At 37.2% G+C, this 27,088-nt stretch overlaps 1 protein-coding gene and 1 pseudogene across 1 annotated transcript; one reads left to right on the forward strand and one right to left on the reverse strand.

Moving 5' to 3' along the window:
• Positions 1 to 15,022: 15,022 nt before the first annotated feature.
• On the forward strand, positions 15,023 to 16,444 carry LOC105041564 (transcription factor MYB17-like). Its single transcript, XM_073253279.1, has one exon. It carries the CDS (start codon positions 15,305 to 15,307, stop codon positions 15,716 to 15,718), a length of 414 nt encoding a protein of 137 aa, XP_073109380.1. The 5' UTR covers positions 15,023 to 15,304; the 3' UTR covers positions 15,719 to 16,444.
• Positions 16,445 to 20,972: 4,528 nt separating this feature from the next.
• LOC105041234 (AMSH-like ubiquitin thioesterase 1) overlaps positions 20,973 to 27,088 on the reverse strand; it is a 9,897-nt pseudogene continuing 3,781 nt past the window's right edge.

Here is a 27,088-nt window from a genome sequence, read left to right on the forward strand (position 1 = left end):
TCTCTCCCCCCATGCCCCCTACTCGCTCTACACTAAGTACAAAGGTCGACCATCCTAGCCATGCTATGCCCATCTTGGAACTCCTCCAGCAAACCCCACCATATGATAATCCAAGTTCTTCCCTCAATCATAACTCTACAAGTTCTTAATCACTTATGCCGGATCTAACTCCTTTGACATCTGAGAAAAGGAAAGCTAAACTGCTTGGATTAAGCCCCAGTTGCCCATTTGTTTCTCTCACGCCGTGGCATTACTTGGTTCCACATCAATTTAGTGGATGAACTTAATGATTAAGTTGGGATACTTCTTTTATCCTAAACAAGCTATTCAACGACTACCTGAAATTGGATCAAAGAATAAGTGCTTAAAAACTGCTTTTCAGATTTTCTAAAATTTCTACAGAAGAATCATTTTCTATTCCAGCTTTATAAGTGGCAGTAAAAGTTGTTTAATTGAATAAAAATGCATAAGAATACCTAAAATAATTTTATTACAGGTTTTTCGCAAACAAAAGCCTTAATCTTGGAAATCCGTTAAGCATTATCAGGTCAACTAAGAAAAAAAAAAATCAAGAATCCATCAAAACCCCCACTGTACTCCACAGTCTTTCTGCATCCACTGTCAACTTAATTATCTTGAATCAGCATCACAACCAATTTTGGACCAGAATGCTTCCGCCAGAGTACAGCAACCAACTCCAACGGCCTGAATCATTAATAATTCCACATCGTGCATCTTGCTACCTATTATAAAAGCACTGCCAAGATCCAAGAACGGCAATCAACAAAATTGCATAATAATCTATCTAATACATGAAAGGGGAGTTTAGAGCTCCCCAAGCATGCCACGTGCCGTCTGTTAGAGTGCATACGTGTTAGCGCCTTGGCTGCTGAACTCCTTTTCAGTGGTGGAGAAGCCCGAAGGGAGGGAAAACAGAGAGGTCAACCATCAAGCTTGCAGTAGAGGAGAAGGTCCATGCCCATTGATGATGTTTCTCAATGAGAGGGAGTATAAGTTCACACCTGAAGCTGCTGCCTCTGCCTAATGTACATTGCCAACTCAGCATCCACGGATTCGTAGCCAACTTATCACGAAAAAAGAGAAAAAAAAGGAAAGGGCACGTGGATTTGGAAGTGACATAACAAGAACGTGCATTCCCCTTTGATTATAGGATTGAGGTATAAGAAAAAAAAAATCTTGAAAGCTTTAATTAGAGGGAGCAGGTTTTTGGACAAAAAGAATGGAGAATATCGATGGCAAACATGGAATGCCTTATTATTCTCTTTCACTACTTTTGGCTATATATATGTAGGAAGTTTGAAAGGTTCGATCAAGTACAAATGAGTTCAAAGCTAAATAGAGAAAGTGAGATGTGTTTTTTTTTTTGGATGGAGGTCTGTCTCTATTGTTTTTTCTCTTTTCTTTTTGATCAAGTTTATTGATGATCAGAGGAATTAAAGAGGGTGACAACAAAAAAAAAAGGGATCAAAGAGGGTGACAACAGACGAGTTCTAACTCTCTTTTTTTTTTTTGGTTTGCTTTTCCCTCATCAGTTTAGTCTGAAGCTCTTTCATTATACTATCAGAAACAATATTGTGTTCCTTATTAAGAATGGAGGAGGGTTGCTGCCTAGATTTTGGCAACCTTCTACTCTTTTATTCAGAAACATCATATGAGGGAGGAAAGGGACAATGGCTTGCTGCCATGTTGTAGCAGCTTTGCTCAATGTCTGCATGTAAATAAAAAGAAGAAAAAAAAAAGAATGGTTGCTGCTACCATTCTGTAGCCTTTTAGTGAAAAGAAAAAAGAAGGGAGAAAGGGTTGCTGCCATGCCATGCCATGGTAGTCTTCCTCAATGCCCCCTAAAAAAGAAAAAAAAGGTCACGGTTGATACTGAGTAGCAGCCTTCTAGTGAAGAGAAAAAAGAAAGGACAGAGGGTTATTGCGATTAAGGGTTCAATGAACATGGACAGATGGATGGGTTAAGTGGAGAAAGCAGCATACAGATTAACGGGTTTAGAATGGTCTAGCTCCAAATTCGCAGTCATGGGTTAATGGGTAGACCAAACGGATCGTCAGTTCATGGGCTAACAAGTTGGCGGATCCAAAATATTTGAATTTGGATTGTCAGGTTAGTGGATGCAAGAACCGGGTTCTAAATATTTGGGTTAGCGGGTTACTGAAGCCCATTTGCTGTTAGGGTCAGGGTTAGGCTGGCTAGGGTTAGTTGTCTGGCAAGGGTTTGGATTAGGGTCAGGGGGCTGGATATGGTTTGGGTTAGGGTAGGACTAGGATTAGTTATTGTTGGGGGTGAGGGTTAAGGTTATGATCAGGCATCTAGTTAGGGTTATGGGGGTCTATGCTTAGGATTAGGGTTAGGATGGGCTTGCAGACAGAATTGGGTTGGAGAAGGAAACACTAGAAAAAAAATTAGAAATAAACAGTTGAGAAAAGGAAGAGAGGGATAGTGTTTGGATCGGAGTAAAGAGGAAGAAAGAATATAGGAAGAAAATAAACAATAAGTGAGGGATTATGGTTATGGTAGAGTTGCGGGGAGAGTTGGATCAGACAAGAGAATGAAAAAAAAATGAAAACAAAGCAATAGGGTTAGGATCGGGATGAAGAACAAAAAAGATTAGATAAGAGATGAAGAATAAAAATAGTACCTTGACCACTCCGCATAGGGTCGGCTTCGGAGGCTTGCATCGTCGTGCCAACACCGATGGGGAGGAAGGTGATGGCGGAGACCCAGAGGTGGATGGCCATATGATGAATGATGTTCATAGCACGGAGGGAGAGGCGGTGGAGGACGTCGGAGACAGCCATGAGGTGGATGTTGGTGGAGAGGAGGGAGAGAGAGTGGCACAGGAGGGAGCCTGTGAGGACGACAATGGTGGTGGTGCCGAGGGTAGGGAAAGGAAGCGGGGGGCGGGGGGGGGGCGATGCAGACACAAAGGGTGGTTGGTCGGCGATAGGGGGTAGGAAAAGGAAATGGGGGGGGGTGTCCGAAGATCAGAGTGATAGAAAACAGGGTAGGCAGCATGTGTAGATTTTAAAATTTTGAAAATATGCAGTGAAAAATAAATCGGATTAAACCTTTTAATCCCACATGCAAGATATTAGATCTAAACCTACCCAAGTCCAGAAGAAAGCACATATAATTAATCTGAAATTTAAGAAAAATATGAGATTATATCTCATTATCTTTACACAGATAGAAATTCACCGCTTCAGATGATCTCAGATTCGTAGAAGATGGAGCCGCATACGTGTCCGACTTCTACGAGTATCCACCGGGATCAATTTCGAATTTTTCTTCTCGTAAAAGATTCTTCTTCTTAAGAAGAATCTTGATCTTGAGGACTCTGATCAACTCTTTTGATCTTAACTGAGAGATCAACTCCTTGATTTGCAGCCTTTTTTTTTTTCTCTTCGATCCTTGATCTCTAAGTCATCAGAACTTCTTCTAGGTGTGTGAAAGAGAGAACACCCAACCTTTGTGCAAGGAAAGAAAGAATATGAGAGAGAGGAGGCATGGAGATGGAGAGAGGGAAGGTTTTCTTGATGAAAAATCAATATTAAGAAAGCCTAGAGACCTCTTTTTAAATAGATATAAGTCCTGACACATATTGAAAACCCTATCATCTTAAAAAGGTAGATCCTTATCTCATAAGAATCCTCTACCTTTTAAATATGATTTATACCAAATACAATCAGATATAAAAAGTAATTAATCAGCCCTTTTAAGCATGTACAATAGCCATCCATGAAATATATGTCAGGTGATTGGGACGCTAACTCTTGACGCCCCAAAAAGGAATCTCCAGCCATAAGAGATGAGGTATGGATCCTACTCTCTCTCCTTCACGCCATGATATATAAGAAGGGGTGGGCCCCTCTAGGATATGGCGCTCAATAATTTAAAAAAAATTATGCCACCCATTCTTCCATCTATTCCACATGCATACTTAGAGATAATTAGGAGATATGAAAAAAATAATATTAGGATAATTATGCCTTAATTAAATCCTCTTGGATTTATAATTAAGAGCCTAATTAAATTCAAATGAATTTAGGTTAGGTTCAAGGCTATGGACTTGATCAAATCAAAATTTTGAGAAGAATTAGGTTTAACCATGTGTTAGCATGATTTTCATAAACCTAATAGAATTTCAAATAAATCTTAACCCAATTGGAACTTCATAAGCTCAATTGGTAAATTCGAGATTAAATTCCTTAATATATGACCCCATAGGTTCCATTCTATCTAGTAGTGAGATATGTTGTGATCTCTATCATAATATCATCGAAACTCTTTTTGATAGATTGAAATATTTTCAATTCTATCCTTCGAGGGCCATCGATCATCAAGATGATGCCCGATGAGTCTCACAATTCATCAGTGATACCTAGCAGTATGTAGTGACGACTCAGTAGAATGAAAATACAAACCCTTAGGTGCAGTTATCGTATAATTTTGTCCTTCTATCGTGAGTCTCGACTTGACGGAGGTCATGGAGAACTCGTCAAACTCCATCGTCAGTCTTATGTAAGATTGGCTCGACTGAAGTTCATTTGCGAATCTCATGGAAACTCTTTTCTAGTATTCATACTTCTTTGGCCAAAGACTTTCTGAACTCAATCTCATAAATCACATAGGACTTCTCCTTTTCTACCAAGGTCGATAAATTTCATCTAGGTGCATCCTACTCCAAACAGTGATTCTGAACCTACTGAAGCCAACATACACAGCAAGGATCCGAATGGCTAGGGATCAAGAAAACGTGCAGTCAAACTCAGTAGCTTCGCTGCGAATAGCCAATATCACCGTAGGTCAAAGAATCACTCATACCACTGCAGCATCGAGAAGATCGCTGATAAGTGAGTAGACATCCATGTGGTTCTCGTGTTGATCACGCTCAATGCAAGTTATTCTCTAACAACCATCTACATCTTTATCCCAGTATCTCTACACTACAGACCCAAGACTCATCTGCCCACAAAGGAGGTGAATTGTGCCTCGATCTTAAATGGATTGATCACTATCCTCCGTGATGATCTCTTGATCGGGAGTATTTAAAAATTAACCACTAATTAATGTATGTCTCAAATTCTTAACTCTTTAAGAATATATAAAAATCATCTTTGTTAATTTCTAGGACAAATCATGGATACTTAAGTATGATTGAAAAGAAAAAGTTTTTTATTTATAATGAAAGTATTATAAGTACAAATTTAGACCCTGAAAATACATAATATGTTAGCCAACAATTGACTTATAGGACACAAATCTAACAAACTCCCACTTGACCTAAAGTCAATTGGCCATATACCTTAGACCCATCTTCTCAAAGTGAGCTTCGGTCTTCTGTTGGCTGAGAGGCTTGGTTAGTGGGTCCGCTACATTTAACACAGAGTCAACTCTCTACATCTCGACGAACTTCTTCTCAAGGTATTCGCGTATGATGTGAAATCGCCGCTCTATGTGTTTGGACTTCTGGTAAGACCTGGATTCCTTAGCAAGGGCTATGGCACTGTTGTTGTCACAGTGTAGTGCAATGGCATATGATGGCATCACACCCAGCTCTACAACAAACTTCTTGGACCAAAAGACTTCCTTAGCAGCTTCAGAGGCAGCGATGTACTTGACTTCCATGATCAAATTTATAATGATTGACTATTTGAAACTCTTCCAACTAACCACACTATCATTACACAAGAAGATACACCCCGATGTAGACTTTCTATCATCGACATCAGTCATAAATTCTGAATCAGTGTATCCCTCAACTTTCAGCTCCGATCCTCCACCAAAGACCAACATTAAATCTTTAGTCCTTCTCAAATACTTAAGGATGTTTTTAACAGCAATCTAGTGTTCTTCATCTGAATTTGCCTGATATCTGTTCGTGACACTTACGGCAAGTGCTATATCAGGATGTGTACATAACATGGCATACATGAGGCTCCCTATTATCGAAGCATAAGGGATCTTACTCATGCGCTGGATCTCCTCAGGTGTGTCTGGACACATCTTCTTGGAGAGATGAATGCCATGTCTAAGGGGCAAAAGATTCCTCTTGGAGTTTTTCATGCTGAATCTCTTTAGCACCTCCTCTATGTACATATGCCGTTAGAGTCCTATCATTCTCTTAGATCTATCTTTATAGACTTTTATACCAAGAATGTAGGAAGCTTCTCCTAGATCTTTCATGGTGAACTCTTTCGACAACCATACTTTGACTGATATCAGCATGAAAATATCATCCCCAATCAGGAGAATGTCATCCACGTACAATACGAGGAATATGACAGCGCTCCCATTGATCTTTTTATACACACATGGCTCCTCATTTTTGATGAAATCAAACATTTTGATCACATCATTGAAGTGAGTATTCCAACTTTGAGATGCTTGCTTGAGTCCATATATGAACCTTTGCAGCTTGCAAATCTTGTGATCACTATCACTAGACATGAAATCCAGAGGCTACTCCATATAGATATCTTTCTCAAAATATCCATTTAGGAAAGCAATTTTTACATCCATCTGTCAAATTTCATAATCATGAAATGCTGCTATAGCAAGCAGAGTACGGATAGATTTCAGCATGGCTATGGGAGAAATAGTTTCATGATAGTCGATGTCTTCACGTTGACTATAACATTTTGCAACTAGCCTTGCCTTATAGATCTCTACCTTATCATCCGACCCAATCTTCCTTTTGTAAATCCATTTACACCCAATAGGTACAATACGTTCAGATGGATCTACTAAGGATCAAATCTGGTTGGAATGCATGGAGTCAATTTCTGACTTCATTGCTTCCATCCATTTCTTGGAGTCTGTATCTAATATTGCCTCATCATAGATTTTGGGATCATTCCTAATGTCCTTTTCTCCCACAAGGAATGCTTTCTCTAAATTCTCTGTAAGAATACCTAAGTATCTTTCAGTAGGACAGGAGACCCTACTTAATCTACAAGGTGGAGGAGGTATCACATATACTGGCTCGTTACTGGATTCAGATTCTCGGACTCGATGCTCTTCAGGAGCTCAATCTTTCTCCCACTGTCTCCATCTTGGATAAACTCTTTTTTCAGAAATACGGCATGACGGCTCACAATCACATTGTGATCCTCAAGAATATAGAAGTAGTATCCTATGATTTTCTTAGGATATCCTATAAAATGAGTTCTAAAGAACCTAGCCTCTAACTTATCTTCCTGCTGTCTCTTGACATGGGTTGGACATCTCCAAATCTTGAGGTACCCAAGAGTTGGTTTCTTACCATGACATAACTTATATGGTGTGGTAGGAATGGATTTAGAGGAAACCTGATTCAAGAGATGAATCGCAGACAGCAAAGCATGTCCCCAAAGAAAGTCAAGAAGATCTATGAAGCTCATCATGGATCAAACCATATCCAATAGGTTCGATTCCTCCTCTCGGATATCCCATTGAGTTGAGGTGTCTCTGGAGGTGTCCATTGTGAGACTATGTCATTTTTCTTGAGATAGATCCAAAATTTCTCACTAAGGTATTTTCCTCCTCGATCTGATCGAAGAACTTTTATAGATTTTTCGATCTATTTTTCTACTTTATGTCTGAATTCTATAAACTTTTCAAAGATTTCAGACTTTCGGTGCATCAGATACACAAAATCATATCGTGAATAATCATCAGTAAAGGTTATGAAGTAGATATAGCCACCCCTGATTTCTACATCAAATGGACCACACACGTCAGTGTGTACCAAGGCTAATATCTCAGTGGCCCTTTTTCTTTATCCCACAAAAGGCAGCTTGATCATTTTTTCTTGAAGACATGATTCACAGACTAGATAAGACTCGAAAGTAAATGGTCCAAGAGGACCATCTTTCTCCAGTTTGCTGAGTCTGTCCTTTCCAATATGGCCTAGCCTAAGGTACCACAGATACTTTTGGCTGATCGTATCTCTAGATCTCTTAGACCCTATGGCATTCACAATTTGCTCGTTAATGTTTACACTTGCATCAGTATGCAAATGGTAAAGACCATCAATCAAGAAAGCATGTGCCACAAGTTTATTTTCAAAATAAATAGAACACATGTCTTTATTGAAATAAAAATTATAATTATCCTGTGTCAGCACAAAGATAGAAATCAAATTTCTACTAGCTACAGATACAAAATAATAGTCTTTCAAAAACAAACTAAATCCTAACAGTAGTCGCAGAGGGTAGGTTCCAATGGCCACAGCAGCAACCCTTGCTCCATTGCCGACTTGAAGAGTGATCTCGTCTTCCCTCAGGCCCCTAACTTCTTCAAGACCCTGTATTGAAGTGTACAAATGAGTATTTGAATCAGAATCAAAAATCCAACTAGAAGAAGAGGAAACCGTTAGGTTAGTTTTTATAACAAGCAACTCAGATGTACCTTCAGAAGGCCCATCCTTCTTCCTGTTCTTAACAGTTGCCAGGTAGGCCAGATAGTTTCTTCTCCAGTGACCTTCGATATTGCAATGAAAATATTTTTCTTTATCGTCAGCCTTCTTCGGAACCTATTTTTTGGGCTTGGCCTCGTTCTTTTACTTCTTTGCGGGCTTTTTCTTCTTCTTAAAAGAAGACTTTCTTTTGGAGGAAGCCCGCTCCACAGCCAGAATTGTGCCCTTTGAACTTTTCAAAGTGCCCTCTGCAGTCACCAGCATATTCAATAACTGTGGTAAAGTAGCATCAATCTTATTCATATGGTAGTTCATAATGAACTGTCCATATGAGTCAGGAAGAGACTGGAGGATCAGATCCACCTACAGTTTCTTGTCCATGTTTATACCGAGCTTCTGAAGCTCCTCTATGTCCTTGATCATTGCCAAGCAATGATCACTGATGGCCTGCCCATTACGCATCTTTGCTCTGAAAAGTCTCCAGGAGACTTCAAAATGAGCTGTGCGACTCTGTTCACCACACAATTCTTGCAGGTGAACTAGTATTTGTTTAGCAGTTCTCATATCTTCATGCTATTGCTGAAGATCATTGGACATGGATGCTAAGATGTAGTACTTTGCTTTGTTATCTTCATCTATCCACTTCTCAAGTGTAGCTCGTTGATCAGCGAATAGGCGAGCAGATAACTCAGGCGCTTTCTGATCGAGGACATGGGTGAGCTTTTCGAAATTGAGAACGATTCTCAAATTTCGAAGTCAGTTTTTGTAATTGATGCCGGTCAACCTATTTGTATCAAGGATTTGGGCTAAAGGGTTTGAACTCGACATGATTATCTACAGAAAAAATAGTTTCTAATTAAATTTTATATTTATAATATTATTTGTTTTAGAAATTTTAAAAATAAACAAAAAACTTTGATTATTTTCTCGAATCTTCCACGCTCATTAGGTGGAGAAATAAAAATCTATACGCGATCGATTTTAAGTGGGTACTGTGGTCTCATTAATCTATACACACATCACCTAACAGTTATTGATGAGCACAGACCGATGAGTGGACAACACTTTATCCATTGCTTCACTAAGCAAGATGTAGCAGGCTAGGTCTCTAAGTCCTATGATCTCACCTAACAGTTATTGGCACATTCTTTAGTTAAGTCAAACCCATCGTTCACCAACGGATGCAAAACCGTCATTGAGACCCTCACCTAACAGTTATTAGGCCCAACCTCATCTCTACCCCGAGACATCATATGTCAATAGAGTGATTGTACCTTTCGATACAACTAAACCACTGTAACCAATCGAGAACGATCAACGTCAAGAAGGCACCCGCATCTCTACAACAATGAAAGATCTCTAGACTTAATATTTAATGAGAAGATTTGAGTTTAGATCTCTTCTACATTAGCAGATCTGACATCCGACTGATTAAATTAGATTATCACGTCAATATGTCTAACCAGCCTAGCTGGCATAGGTGAACTCGAGTCAACAAGTAACCTAATACAAAACTAAATCTCCCAATATGGCCAGGTAAGTTAAGATGTGTGGGGGTCCCCCCGTTGCCTTCCTTAGATACCAATCAAAATTGATCAGATCAGACAACAGAACTAATTAAATAACCACTATCTAAATACTTGTCTTAGACACCAAATTGGTCGATTAGAATTAATTAGATTAACTTATTAAAACGGGCCCGAGCCATTGAGCCAAATTTTGATCTTGAGTCAATCAACTCACATCAAAATGTGAATCGATGCGACTAACTACAACTAAAGTCGACTTTGAACTCCTTTGATTTAATCTCAATCATCCATCGATTAGATTCAATCAACTGCTCAAAATCAAAAAATAGGTTTTAGCCTGATCTAATCAATTAGACCCTAATTGTAGTTTGATCACTTAGACCTAATTTGTTCAATCCATAATCACATGCAATAACTTAATTTTAGATCTAAAAATAATTTTAAATTATATTTTATTGTATGCTATTAATGGCTTATGATCTTAAAACTATTTCAGATATAAACTTAGTTTCATATATCGAATATATATAGTTTCAAATCTAAATTAAATATACATCACAAGTACATTAATTTCATATCTAAAATTAAATTTATACATATCAAATATATATAAAATCAAATCTAAAATAATGATTAAAATATTTTGAAAGTATCTTTTCAAAAATTGATTCACATCAAACTACGACAATCTTTACAATATAGAAGGTAAACCCTATATCAGGATAACCTTATACCAGTTTGATATGAACTTTTAATCATTTTAATTTCAGATCTAAATCAAAAATAAATATATCATATATATTAATTTTTAGATCTAAAAAATTTGATTTAATTATTTTGAAAATAATTTTTAAAACCAACCAATCTCGTGCTAGGACAACCTTGCAGTATAGGGGGTAAACCGTATACCAGGACAACTTTATATCAGCACAAAGTTGATTTTAAATCATTAAAACTTTTAGATCTAACCTAAAAATTAGATCATATATATTTTCAAAAAATCTAGCTCTAATTTCACTGATAGAAAATAGGATAGGCAGCATGTGTAGATTTTAAAATTTTAAAAACATGCAGCGAAAAATAAATTGGGTTAAACCCTTTAACCCCGCATGGAAGATATTAGATCTAAACTTATCCAAGCTCAGAAGAAAGTATATATAATTAATCTAAAATTTAAAAAAAATATGAGATCATATCTCATTACCTTTATACGGGTAGAAATTTTTTGCTTCAGATGATTTTGGATTCATAGAAAATGGAGCTGCACAAGTGTCCGGCCTCTACGGGTATCCATTGAGATCAATCTCGAACTTTTCTTCTCGTAGAAGATTTTTCTTCTCAAGAAGAACCTCAGCTTTGAGGACTCTGATCAACTCTTTTGATCTTAATTGAGAGATCAACTTCTTGATTTGCAGCCTTCTTCTTCTTCTTCTCGATTCTTGATTTCTAAATCACTAAAACTCCTTCTAGGCGTGTGGAAGAGGGAACACCCAACCTTTAAGCATGGAAAGAAAGAATATGAGAGAGAGGAGGCATGGAGATGGAGAGAGGAAAGATTTTCTTGATGTAAAATCAATACTAAGAAAGTCTAGAGACCTCCCTTTAAATAGACATAAGTCTTGACATATATTGGGAACCCTGTCATCTTAAAAAGGTAGATCCTTATCTCATAAGAATCCTCTACCTTTTAAATATGATTTATACTAAATAAAATCAGATATAAAAGATAATTAATTAGCCCTTTTAAGTATGTATAATAGCCATCCATGGAATACATGTCAGGTGATTAGGATGCCAACTCTTGGCACCCCACAAAGGGATCTCCAGCCATAAGAGATGGGGCATGGACCCCACCCTCTCTCCTTCACGCCATGACATATAAGAGGGGGTGAGCCCCTCGAGGATACGGCACTTAATAATTTTCAAAAAAAAATTATGCCACCCATTCTTTCATCTATTCCACATGCATACTTAGAGATAATTAGGAGATATGGAAGAGATAATGTTAGGATAATTATGCCAACTAATTCACTTAATTAAATTCTCTTGGAATTATAATTAAGAGCCCAATTAAATCCAAATGAATTTAGGTTAGATTCAAAGCTATGGACTTGATCAAATCAAAGTCTCAAGAAGAATTAGGTTTAACCATGTGTTAGCATGATTTTTATAAACCTAATAGAGTTTCAAATAAACTTTAACCCAATTGAAACTTCATAAACCCAATTGGTAAATTCGAGATTAATCTCTTAATGTGTGACCCCATAGGTTCCATTCTATCTGGTAGTGAGATATATTATGATTTCTATCACAATATCATCGAAATTCTTTTCGATGAATTGAAATATTTTTAATTCTACCCTTCGAGGACCATCATTCATCAAGATGACATCCGATGGATCTCACAATCCATCAGTAACACCTAGCAATATGTAGTGGCGATCCAGTAGAATAAAAATATAAACTCTTAGGTGCAGTTATCGTATGATTTAGTCCTTCTATCATGTGTTCTGACTTGACGGAGGTCATGAAGAACTCGTCAAACTCCATCGTCAGTCTTATGTAAGATTGGCTCGACTCAAATTCATTTGTGAATCCCATGAAAATTTTTTTCCAGCATTTATATCTGCTTTGGCCAAAGACTTTCTGAACTCAATCTCGCAAATCACATAGGACTTCTTCTTTTCTATCAAGATCGATAAATTTCATCTAAGTGCATCCTACTTCAAATAGCGAACCTGAATCTACTGAAGTCAATATACACAGCAAGGATCCGAATGACTAAGGACCAAAAAAACGTACAGTCAAACTCAGTAGCCTCGCTGCGAATAGCCAACATCACCGCAGGTCAAAAGACCACTCATACTACTGCAGCATCGAGAAGATCACTAATGAGTGAGTAGATATCCATGTGGTTCTCGTATTGGTCACGCTCAGTGCAAGTTGTTCTCTAACAATCACCTGCATCTTCACCTTCATCCCAGTGTCTCTACACTGTAGATTCAAGACTCATCTGTCCACAAATGAGATGATCCGTGCACCGATCTCAAATGGATTGATCACTATCCTCCATGATGATCCCTTGATCGGGAGCATTTAAAAATTAACCACTAATTAATGTATGTCTCAAATTCTTAACTCTTTAAGAAAATATAAAAATTATCTTTATTAATTTCTAGAATAAATCATGGATACAAAAGCATGATTGGAAAGAAAAAACCCTTTATTTATAATGAAAGTATTACAAGTATAAATTTAGATCCTGAAAATATATAATGTGTTAGCCAACAATTGACTTTTAGGATACAATAATGATTGGATGGCCATATGATGGATGATGTTCATAGCACGAAGGGAGAGGCAGTGGAGGACATCGGAGACAGCCATGGGGTGGATGCTGGTGGAGAGGAGGGAGAAGGAGTGGCGCAGGAGGGAGCCTACGAGGACGACGATGGTGGAGGTGCCAAGGGTAGGGAAAGGAAGTGAGGGGGCGATGCGGACACAAGGGGTGGTTGGTCGGCTACAAGGGGTGGGGAAAGGAAATGGGGGAGGGGGTGTCCGAAGGTCGGGGGGCATCATCGGCAAATGGGGATGTTGACCGTGACAGAAGGGGGGCCTGGCAGGAGATGAGGGAGGAGAAGGGGGGTAGCAGTGGAGGACGAGGGACGATCAATCTGGAGGTTGTAGAGTACACCGATCGCTTAGGAGGGGTTGAGGTTGGGTTCATATTGGGGTTGAAGCCAAGGAGGGCTAGTGTCCATGGCCAGCCTCAAAGTTTAGAGAGAGAGGGGGGGTGTGATGAGAGAAGGGGAGCATTGGTGAGGGAATCGAAGGGGGAGGGGGAGGTTTTGGGAGTGGTGGTAATGGTGGATAAGTGAAAGGGGATTAGGGTTTTAAGAAATAAAAGATGGCCGCATAGCACTTCTATGAGTTCTTGGCGCATAAAAAAAAGAAGGAGAAAAGGATCTAATGGGAGGCTAGGGGCCTGATCTGGGGGCTAGCCTATGGGAGAAGAACGGAGAGGAGAGATTGTGGGAGGAGGAATGGAGAGAGTGGGCCATGCTGCCTGGGAGCGACGAATGAAGGGGGCTAGGGTTTGGGGATCGGGAGTGGGGGAGGGTAGGATCTAAGATATGGAGAATGAGTTAGAAAGTTATAGATGGAACTTTTTAAAAAATGATATTTTTGCAAAAAATCCTTTCTACTTATTATTTTTATAGAATAGTCCACCATTTCGCCGTAATTATAATAAAAATCCTAAATTATAAAAAATATGTTTTAAAAAATTATTAATAAAATTTTGTTAAATTTAGGCAATATACATAGATAAAAAAATATTACTTATTTTAAAAAAAAAGGTTGCATAGATTCCAAGGTTGTGGTAGCATTTTTAATAAATTTTTTTAGTGACTAAAAAAATATTTCCTAGCAATAAAAATATAAAAATATAATATATAATATTCATATAATACTATAATAATAATATAATAATATAATATATCTATATATAATGATATATATAAATATAATATAATATATTATACTATATTATTATATATAATAATATAATATGTTATTATATATAATAATTATAGAGTAAATTACAAAATTTTTCTTGAGGTCCATGTTTATTATATTTTTATCTAATAATTTGAAAAATCTATACTTACACTTCTACAATGTGATGGCATATAGAAAAAAATTTTAAAATTATAAACTAACTAAACTATTCCCCGTAATAATCTTGATAAAAAAGAAGCAAGTCTATTAATCATTTTCCTCCGCGATCTCAACCAGCAGCTCTGGGCCTTCAATGCCACCGCTACCATCCTCAACTCGTGCACGGCCAACCTCAAGGCTTGGGAGCTGCTCATTGGCTTCCACCACCGTAAGATCCTCGTCTCCGCCTCACCTGTCGTGCTCACCGGTGGCTCCGCCTTCCCCTATTCCATGCCCAACGACATTGCCACCTCCTTCTCGGGCCCCCGACCTCAAGCATCCCATCGAGTTCGCCGGTGACCCCTCCCAAATCCAAGCCCAGATCTCCATCGACGATATCATCTCCCTCATTTTATGTTTTTAAGAAAAAATAATGATCACATTCAAAACGGGGTCCTTTTTCTCCTTTTTGTTTGTCTTCCTTGCCAGATCATCTCGTCATCCATAGATTTAATTTATTGCTTGGATCTCATGCCGTCCGATTACTTTGGATCCCCTCTTTCTTTGTCTGTTCTCTTCGTCTGAAACACTTCATCGCAGGTGCTCCATCATAGTGGCCCATTTCCGGCAACAACGGGATCAAGAACTACAGGAACACGGAACACCCACCTCAAGAAGGGCCTCCTCCGCATGGGCATCAACCCCGACTCCTATGCCCCCGCCGCTGTCCCCTCCTCCACCGACGGCGGCGGCGCTTCTTCTTCCTCCACTGCCTTCCCTGCCACCCGCCACATAACCCCGTGGGAGAACGCTCGTCTCGAGGCCGAGGCCCGGTTGTCCAGAGAGTCCCTTCCCTTCTTCTCCGCCGCCTCCGCCTTGGCCTCCCACAATTCCGAGAGCACCCATCCTAAGCCCGAGCCCGACTTCTTCATCCGCATTTGGAACTCCGAGGTCAGCGATGCTTTCCAAAAGCCAGTCTCTGCGTCACGGGAGAGCGCCCCCTCGACTGGGTCCTCACCAGAGTCTGCATCCATGAAGCAGAGCGGAGCTGTGACCGTCCCAGAGGTGGCGGTGGTGAAGGAGAATCCATCGATGGAGAGGTAGAGCTGCATGTCAGGCAGCGGCGGCGGAGGTGGTGGTTGGGTTGATCAGGTGGCGGGGTTGGACTCGTCGGGGTCGAACGAGGTGGAAGACACATCGGAAGAGTCGTACCATCCTGCCGGCCTCCATGGACCCATCGCAGTCCTCTGCTTTCGATGTCCAGGTCCTCCGGATGCCTCCCTTCCCGAAACTAGAAGATCTCCGGCAGCAAGCTCAATCCTGACTACATCTACGGCCAGCCGATCCACGTCAGCCTGACGCTGTTTCCCGACCCCAACGGACTGGATTTGAACACCTCCACCATCGCGAGCTGGTTTGGGGTTCTGATAAGGTTGGATCAGACGGAGAGGGTGGGTCGCAAATGGAGAAGGCGAAGCAAGTTTCAATGGGAGGAGCAAACCTAAAAGGTAGCGTGAGGCGCATGACAGACAGAGCAGAGGACATCGGAGTAGGAGGCCATCGTTGGAGACGAGAACAATGAAGCTAATGAAATTTGTAGAAGAGTAGCTTTCCGCTTCATTTTTTTAATCCTTTGTTTGTGGCAATTTTGATCGTTTCAGAAATTTATAATGACGTGGCACACAGGCCTAAGTTAATATTAACGAACTATCCATCCAACTGGCATGCGTTGGATGGTAGGTTTAACTCAATCATTTAGGATGTAACTATAGTTTTTGAAAATTACTGGATGAATCTATAATTTCGATCTATTCTCAAAAAAATTTTATAATTTATTTTAATATATATTATATTAATATAAAATATTAACATAATATATATAATATATTATAATATACTACAATATATTATAATAATAGTATAACAATATATAATAATATTAACATGATATATTAATATATTATACTATAATAAAATAATATTATATTATAGTATATTATATTAACATAATATACTATATAAGAATATTTATATAAAATATTATAACATATTATTATAGTATAAATATAATATCCTATATTATTATAATATATAATTATTAGAGAAATAATATAATATCCTATAATTATTTATATAATATTATAATAGTAATAATAATATAATATGTTTAATATATAATAATTTATATTAACTAGTTGAAGACCCACGCGTAGTGTGGGGTTGGATGTACGAAAATAATTTTTCAAATATTATTGTCCTATTTTTCAGATGTTACTGTATTCTTATTATTTAAATTATTATTAATAATAAATTAATATTTTAAAAATAATATTTTTTATTATTATTTTAAAATTTAATATTTTTAAAATAATATTTTATAATTAATTTTTTAAAATTATTTTTTTAAAAATAATATATTATTATATAAATAGTATTTTAAATTAATAATAAACATATTATTTTATAAAATAATATTTAAAAAATAATATTTTTATTATTATTTTAAAATTAATATTTTTTATTTTAAATTATTATTAATAATAAAATAATAATAATTTTTCCTCCCTCTTCATAAATATTTTCTTTTTTTTTCTTTTTTTCTTCCTCCCGCCACCCCTGCCCCCACAGCATAAGACCCAAGTCACAACCATCTGCACCGCCCCCACTGTAGCCCCGTCCCACCGCCGTCCGCATCGAATGCATAAAAATAATTTTTCTGATGTTGCTGTACTCTTGTTATTATTTGAATTATTATTAATAATAAATTAATATTTTAAAAATAATATATTTATTATTAATTAAAAATAATATTTTTAAAATAATATTTATTATTAATTTTTTAAAATAATTTTTTTAAAAAATATGTTATTATTATTAATAGTATTTTTAAAATAATATTTTTAAAAAATAATATTTTTATTATTATTTTAAAATTAATATTTTTCTTCTACTTCAAATTATTATTAATAATAAAATTATAATATTTTTTTTCTTTTTTTCTCTCCCTCTCCAAATATTTTCTTTTTAAAACTAATACCCTGAAAAAATAATATTTTAAATTATTATTAGTAATAAAATAATAATATTTTTTTTCTCTCCCTCCTCAAATATCTTTTTTTTCTTTCTTTTCATTTTTTCTTTTTCCCCTTCCTTTCCCTTCCTTCTGTCGTCTCCCCCCAACCCCTACCCCATAACGTCCTCCGACTCCGGTGCCACCAACCCCCTACCCCTCTCTCTGCGGCCCCATCCGATCACCGTCCCCTCCTATTTCCTCCCTCGGCCTCAACGAACCCGAGCCTCCATGGCTCCGTGCGAGCACCGACGCCCGTCCCTCCCCTCCCCTGGCTCTGATGCCACCAATCCGACCCCATCCCACCACCATCCGTGCCGCACCTGCCATCCGCATCGCACTCTACTCTGTGCGACCACCAAACTCCCTCCCCTCCCCCGGCTCTAATGCCACCGACCCCTCTCTCCAACCCTTTGCAGCCCCGCTCTATCACCGTCTCCTCCTGTTCTCTCCCCTGGCCCTGGCGAATCCGAGCCCCCACGGCTCCGCGCAAGCATCGATGACTGTCCCTCCCCTCCCCCGACTGCATTGCCACCAACCCCCCTCCCCTTCCCTTCTCCGGCTCCGACACCACCAACCTCCCTCGCCTCTCCTCTCTAGCCCCGATCGTGGGCGGTCGCCGGTGCTCGCACGGTCGCTGGCTAGGAGCGGCTGAATAGGGAAGCTTGGATGGTGGCTGGAGTTCGTCGATGCTCGCGCGAAGCCATGAGGGACAATACATCGGTGTCGATGTACACACACCATGTGGCGTGCTGGGAGAGCGTAAGAGAGCTAAGTTGGCAACGCCCCGATGCTCATCCCTAGAATATATATATATATATATATATATATATATATATATATATGATTTACTATAATATTTCATACTATATTGTTATATATAATAATATTGTATAATAGAAATTATATTATATTAATATGTTATATTGGTGTAATATAATATAATATAATATAATAATATTATATCATACTAATATAAGAGATCATAATATATAGAAAATATTATAAGATATATTTTGAAAAAACGATTGCATAGATTTCAAAATTGTAGTAGTATTTTTAATAAAAAATTACTTTTTTTTGGTAAGTAAAAAAATATTTACTAGCAGTAAAAGTATCCATAACACGATTAAATAATTTGATTATAAATATTGGATTAAACCATCATTTATTAATAAGTTATATTTTTCATTATAATAAAAAATTGAATGTTAGCTATGTAAAAAAATGCGTAATAGCTCTTTATATTTTAGATGTAGATATTTTTTTGTTTTGATGATTTAGAATGTATATGATATTTTTTTAATTTTTTATGTATTTATTATAAAAAAATAGTAATTGTAAAAAAAACTCCTATAACTATAAGAAGTGCGGAGCAGTGAGCATGTACTAAATAAATGATGAGGAAATTAAATGAATATAGGATGGAATTCGATATTGACAAGATTAATCATATCAAGATAATCAATAAAAAGATCCAAAAAATTATATTTACCAGGTATATTATGAGTGAAGAAGAAAATTTCTTAGCGTTCAAAAAATAAATTTAATTAACATTTTTTACAAAATTATGCTACACAAAAAATCACCGCTTTGACAAATTGAAATCAAAAAATAATCAAGAAATAATATTACAAATATCAATATCAAAAAAAAAAATTTTTAATTATTTTTAAGTATATAAAATTTTGTTAAATTTGGGCAATATGCATGAAAAAATTTTATTTTATTTTAAAAAAATAGAAAAAAAATGCATGGATTCCAAAGTTACGGTACAATTAAATTGTTTAGTTATAAATATTAGAATAAAAATGTAAGTATTGAATTGAAAGCAAACTTTTTCTTTTTACGCGTAAATTCTAAGATATGTATAAAGTATAGTTTATAATTTTGTCTAAGTTATTGGTGTTGGACCAATGGAGTGTTTTTCAATTTTTTTTTGTTGCATTGTTGGCGATCCAAAAAAAGTATAAAAAAAGAATAAGCAATATATATTTTTTTGCATATGTAGTGTAATATTTTAGTATTAGGATTTCACTTTTATTTATTTTTTGTTATTCATTCTAAAATTTTGATAGTTCCCTCTTTTAGATGAGAGAAAGTCTGCTTAGATAATTCGTTCTAATCTTTTCTTGCTGCGAGCCTCCCGCTCTTTTCTCTCCCCCCTATTTTTTCTCCTAATTGAATAAATTACCCAATCTTTCACAACAACCGATTTTGATTCAATTCTAACAAACCTTCCATCGGGAAAGAGCCAAGCCAAAGAAAAGAAAAAGAAAATCCCACACCTATGAGTACGCAAAGAGCTTATTCGAGAGCAGCTGAGTCAGCTCTCAAATATTGCTCCATTCCTTCAACGATTCATATAGATCCATTTATCTCCACCTCATATTAATTTTTTCTTTCCTTCACTTTAGTCAAATGATAGGTTTGCCCTATCCGTATACTTTTTAGTTCTATTAAACTCCAAATTCCCAAAGTCTAAATAATTTAAGATACATATAATATTTTTTTTTGATTTTTTTATATATTTATTATAGAAAAATGATAATTCTAAAATGGACCCCCGTAGTGATAAGTAGTGCCGTACAATAAGCATGTGTTAGAGAAATAGTCAGGGAATTAAATGAATATAGAATGAAATTCAATATTGACGTACTTGATCATATCAAGATAATGAATGGAAAGATCCAAAAAAATCATATTTGCAAAAAATATTATGAATGAAGAAGAAAGGGTCTTAGCATTGAGAGTGACTTTATCTGGACTTTAGCAATATCTTTTAGATCGTTTTTCAGAATCACCGACATCACAAAAAAAACTATTCCTGTCTAATGAAGTATTTTGTTGATAAGTACATGAAAAAGAACATAGCTCGATTAGTTGCTCTTTCTTTGTGCTCCAATTTTCGTCATCATGGACATATTGTGTTAGGTGGTTCATGTCTATCAAAAGCAACACCTAGCAATATTCTTAGAGAAATTACAGAATCTATTCCAAGGACAGTTCGATATATTCATCTCTGATCTATTGTATTAAAAAATCTTTTATTGTGGATAGTTTTTTTGGTAGTGTAATATTCGCCTACAATGTAAATACATGTATGTTGTTTCCAAACTATGAAATACTATCAATTATGTGATACATGACTTTATATTCAACTATCAAAACAGATATAAAAAAATAATATGCTACCTTACATACTAAAAAAATAGAATTTATATATATTAAAACTTACAAATTGATTGCGTGATATACAGACTCAATAGGACAATAGCCACAATTACATTTACGAAAGAAAAGCAGGTTGTACTTATTAATCCTATACACGAAGAAACAACGAACAAGAGAACAATTACAGAATTACTAGAGATGGATCTGCAAGCCACTCACGTTCAGTAGTCGATAGATGCAAAAGATTTAAAAGTACATTCTTATATATTTTATTTTATAATAATGTATGTGTAGAGCAAAATTGAAAGCGATTGATACCTCCTACAATTGATGGTACAAAGTATGTTACAACTATAGATCTGCAATCAAAATATATAGTGATAATTTTTTGTGCAACCAATGCAACAAAAATAACCAACCTCCAGTGCCATAGTAAACAAACGATGTTGCCTTTTAGATTATATTAGAAGTTTATGCAAAATCATATAATTTATTTTTCTTCTAAATAAGTATACTTTCATGTTATCTAAATCTTTAAGGTACAAGTTGCATGTGATAGTTGAGGATCATACTGGTGATGCCAATTTTATTATATTCAAAAAATAAGCTCAGCAATTAATTAGTATATTAGCGTTCAACCTTGCCATCCATCCTATATCAAACAAATTTATTTTTCTAGGTGTTATAGAAAAACATTCTTAACAATTTCTACACCTTCCAAATCATGTCTGGTTTGCGATATACTGAAAGTGCTGATCATAATTTTTGAGTAATAAAGAATTTTGAAGATAACAATCTTTTACTCGGCAACTCACATGAAGCTTCCAGTGCCGAATTTTCTTTGCTATAACTTCTGGAGGAAGTACTAATTCCAACTTCTGAAACATACACATATTCAAAAATCTTTGAGCAGACCACTCCTTAAAAAATATCTTCTCTTACAATCAGGTATTAAACTTTTGGGCTAATTATTTAGAAGCATTGTTTCTATATAAAAAAAAATTCTTTTATAGAGACTTGGCAACACCATCATTCAAGAAAAAAATCCGCATCAAGTAATCCAATATTATCCAGCTATTTTTTTCTGTACTTGTTGCTGTATTTTACGATAACATAAAAAGATTTTTTTTCAAAATACTAATGCAGCATTGATTTTTTTATCAACTACGTAGCTGAAGAGAAAAAATTGAAAGAATGTTGTGTTAGAAAAAAGGCCTCAAGATTCGATCCACAAAAAATCCAAAACGAGATCTAGGATGACGAACGGAGTCCAACGAGCCCAAAAACAATCCAAACAGAATCTAAATGGAGAAGATACACATGGAAGAAGGTGAAGAGGTGGGCTGGTAGGGCCCACGGATGGCAGATGGGCCCATAGGGCTGGTGGACCCACAGGCATGCAGGCCAGGCACATGCCCAGCATGCGGGCATGCGTGGGCCGACCGCAGGCACATGTGGGCCCGACCCAGCAAACGCGTGGGCGTAGCCCAGTGCCTTCATGCAGTCCACACCCCATGCATGGACCGATGGCATTTCACATCGCGTGAAATGCAGAGTATGGTGGACCGATGGGTGTTTCGGACTGGTTTCTCACGGTTCACGGCGGCTCTCATGAATCAGGATGCAATCGGATGGCCTGTAGGGCTTGCAGTCCAAATCCAACGACTGTGAGCCATTCCAGATGATCAGAGGACGTGCAAGGTTGCAATGGGGCATGATCCAATGGCCAATTTTCACTCTGAGGCACGATCGGATGATCAAGAAGCTACAGGAGTCCGATCTAGAATCTGATTCCGATCTGAGTTGGGTTTTAGGACCTTTAAGAGGTCCTATGGGCGAACAGAACCAAAAACACGCAGAGAGAGCGACAACGAGCCGTGAGCGGAGGCATTAGTGCATGGGAGGCTCATGCAGCCACCTGAAGGAGTCCGACGAGCTTTGAGTGTGCGCAGCGGGTAGAACAGACCCTACAGAGCATTGACAGAGAATCGAAGGCAGAGCAGAGCATCAGGTAGAGCAGCTGCGGAGAGACACGATATAACGGTTCGCTCCACAATAAACATCCAAAGGCGTCGAGGATCCTAGTACTAATAGGCCTGTGAAAAGGTCTCCTTGGAGGATTTTGAGAGAGCTTTTGTGAGGATAGTTTCTACTTGAGAGAGTTGTGTACAAAGAGTTGAAAGTGGGTATTCTCCTCTTGTATTTATGTTTCTCTTTCTTAATGAAGTAGGCATGCCTTGTAAAGGCAACACTTGGGCTGTTCCACGTACCTGATTGTGTCTGTATTATTTTCTTCTTTTTTCCTGCTGTGACGCGAGTGGTATCAAAAAGATCATATGCTGGTGGTGTCCTGATCAGATATTCTCAATAATTGGTATCAGAGCAAGTGATATCACAATAATTGATATCAGAGTCGGACAGTACCAGTGCAAAATTACGGCGATGGTGAGTAAAATTGAAGATAAAGAAGACAGACACAATCAAGATGGAGATCAATCATGGAGAATTGATCGATGCTCTCTCATGCAAGGAGGAGCCATCTACATAGAGAATGCTAGCTGAAGCCCAGTGCAAGATAGTGCTCCAGGTGGAGATGGATGGAGCACGGAATGGGAGACTCAGGAAGAGGATAAGTGACGTCACCAGGAGGCTACTACCCCGAGCAGGTCTCACGTCAGAAGGTGCTGTGAGGTGCACAGCATATGATGGAGATGGAATCGAGTGGTTTGGCTTGACTTCTGTATTTGTCCATCCATAAATAGCAGACGTTTGTCCCAAAATATGAGGACGAGGAGATCCAAAAACTTTTAAAATCAGATAAAGACCAAATATCGAGTCAAGATGGAGATTATTAGAAAATACACTTCGAGATTCAATCCATAAGAAGCGTAAAACGAGATCCAAGACGATGAACGGAGTTCCATGAGCTAAAAAACAGTCCGAACATAATTCAACGAGCTCAAAAACAGCCCAAACAAAATTCAGATGGAGAAGATACGTATGGAAGAAGATGAGAAGGTAGGTTGATAAAGCCCACGGATGGCAGATAGGCCCACAGGACCGACGGGCCCATAGGTGTGTCGGCCAGGACCAGGCCCAGTGCAAGGGCGTGCACAGGCCTGACCTAGTGAACACGCGGGCGCAACCCAAGGCCTTCACGCTGTTTTACACCAACGACGTTTCACACCGTGTTTCACACGGTGTATGGTGGACCAATAGGCGTTTCGAGCTGGTTTCTCATGGCTCACGATAGCTCTTGTGGACCAAGGCACGATCGGACGGTCTACAAGGCTTGCGGTCAAGATCCAACGGCTGTGAGCCATTTCAAGTGATTAGAGGACATGCAGGGTCGCGATGGGGTGTGATCCAATGGTCAGTTTCCGATCTAAGATGCGATCGAATGGTCGAGAAGCTATAGGAATCCAATCCAGAGTCTGATTCGAATCTGAGCTAGATTTTAGAGCCTTTAAGAAGCCTTATGGGTGAAAGAGAGCGGCAGAGAGCCATGAGTGGAGATATCAGTGCGTGAGAGGCTCATGTAGCTATTGAAAGGAGTCCGACAAAGCTTCAAATGGCGCAGCAAATAGAGCAGACCCTGTAAAACACCGATAGGGGATCGACGACAAAGCATAACATCAAACAGAGCAGTTACGGAGGACATGATATAACAGTTCACTCCACAAAAAATATCTAAGGACATGAGGATCTTGATACTAGCAAGCCTGTGAAAGTCTCCTTAAGAGATTTTGAGAGAGCATTTATAAGAGTAGCTTCTAATTGAAAGAGTTGTGTACGAAAAATTGAGAGTGGATGTTCTCCTCTTACACTTATGTTCTCTTTCTTAATGAAGCTTACATGCTCCGTGGAGGTAGCACTTGAGCTGTTGTACGTAACTAATTGTATCTGTATTATTTTCTTCTTTCTTCCTGCTGTGACACGAGTGATATCAAAAAGATCTTATAGTGATGATGTCCTAATCAGACATTCTCAATAATTGATATTAAAGTAATATCACAACATATTGATCTCTCTATAATTTTCTTGATGATAACGTATATTTTACCTTTTTCAAGTGGAATTATATTTTTTCATACTGATCAAAACTACAGCTTTTACTGAAACTCACTGCACAGCACAGGTCTTTGCTAGTGACAAAAATAAAAGCAAAGACATTGATGGACCAATTTCAATTGAAAAGGATGTAATTTGATGAATCACAGCCTGAGTTAACTGGAACAATGTATTCTGTTGTTATATATGGGAAAACCAGATCGATAATTAGTCATATACATGGAGTTGTAAAACCAATGAACTTACCGTATCCATGATTTATGTATAATTCAGCATAATAATCCAGGCATGGAGAAAAATCATGGTCATCGAAGATCCACCACATCAAACATCAAACTAGGGTTCCTATGGACACATGAGCAGTGATCGTATATACCAACCCCATCTGGTGGCTCTTTACGAGAATGATAACCACATTGCTGGCAGTGGCGGATGCATGTTAAAAAATATGAGATTAATTGACCTTATAAAATATTAAAAAATATTAAACATATATATATACACACATTATTAAGAAAAGTAAAAATCAACCCCACTAATTTTATGATCCCATATCTCATGTAAAATTTTGAAGAATTATAAAAAATACTACATAATAAAAATAATTATGATCCGCATTCTCTCTCTTTAATAATGCACATGTGATGTCCTACCTCTCTCTCCCTCCCAAAATTTCTAACCCTATCTATCTACTTTTTATATTTAAACCCCATATCAATATATAACATCAAAAGATGATCCAAATAATTATGATCTACATTCTCTCTCTTTTTTAATGACTCGCATATCTCACCTCTCTTTCCCTCTCTCACATAACTTTGATCTTTCTCTCTCTCTCATTCTTTCTTATTCTTCATTCATTACTTTCTTATTTATTTTTTAATGCCCCACCTCAACCCTATGGCCCTTATCCATCCATCCCTTATATTTAAATCACATATCAATTTATTTTTTACACCCTAATCAATCCAAATACAATAGAAAATCATTATTCTTCTTATATCTTTCTCAACTTGAATCAATTATATCTCTTTTAGCTTCTTTTATTTTTATCTTTTTATCTTTTTTTTACTCATATTAAATAAAATTTTGTTACGGTGCTTCTTTATATATTTTACTATAAAGAACATTTAAGATATTATATATTATTTTTTATATATTTTATTATTTAAAAATAATATATTTTTATTTTTTTCTTTCTTCTTCTCCTCCTGTGGCTCCTCCACCTGACCGCCTCCCTTTGCCCACAGCATCTCAGTATTCTCATTATTTTTCTTTTATTTTATATTGACCTGACAAAGCAAAATTTTCATATCCATCAGCAGTTGCTGGCTTCGCCTAATAACTGACATGCCCCCAAGAGAGGTCAGTCGGAATATCCCATGGGTCCTGCATAAATTGAGAAGATTATTTAATCTCCTAGAATAAGAAGCAATTGCTCATATGAATCTGATGGAAACAAGTAGATGGTTGATGTCTTAAAACTCTTACCTTGAACTATCTTTTGGTGCCATAACAATTGCAATAGCTTCAGGCAGCATGAAGTAAGCAAAGTATAAGAAAAGTGCTTAGAAGAGGAAAACACAACGAAAGAGAAACTTAGTTATAAATTGTCACAAAACTAGCATCCATATGTACCTGATATGAATAATGGGTGTGAAGATCAATGGAGGACATGAAACATGATTGTGTAGGATGTGTCTGTGCATTAAAAAATAAAGATAACAAGCCATACTACATCATAATGTGTGTACTATCAACACATACATCCAAAAAGAGCAGCAGATAACCTCTTGGGAATGTGACAAAATATATTTTATCCATAGATTGGTTTCTAAAAAATTAAAGGATGATGTAGTTACTCTCCCTCGTGACAGAACTCATACAATAAGAAGTGCAAAAAGAAAAAGAAAACTCGAAAGAAAAATAGTTTCAGACAATAATAATGTGAAAAAGCATACTCAAACAACTAATGATGGTCGGCCATCAGAAAGAAAAGGTCACCAAGAATTGAGACCATGCCTGCTAGAGGAACTAGGATTTTACTCAAGGGGAAGCAACGTTTAGCAGGGACAAAACTGTTAAAAGAATGTTTAAAGACCTTCAAGAACAACAAAAATAGATTTTCAAAAAGAAGTAAAAAATTACATAAATTTCAT

The sequence above is a fragment of the Elaeis guineensis genome, chromosome 3, assembly GCF_000442705.2.
Source record: "Elaeis guineensis isolate ETL-2024a chromosome 3, EG11, whole genome shotgun sequence".
NCBI lineage: Eukaryota > Viridiplantae > Streptophyta > Magnoliopsida > Arecales > Arecaceae > Elaeis > Elaeis guineensis.

What these genes read in the sequence shown, in the direction of transcription:
- LOC105041564 (XM_073253279.1), top strand. Translation starts at nt 15,305, where the DNA reads ATGGGCATCAACCCCGACTCCTATGCCCCCGCCGCTGTCCCCTCCTCC.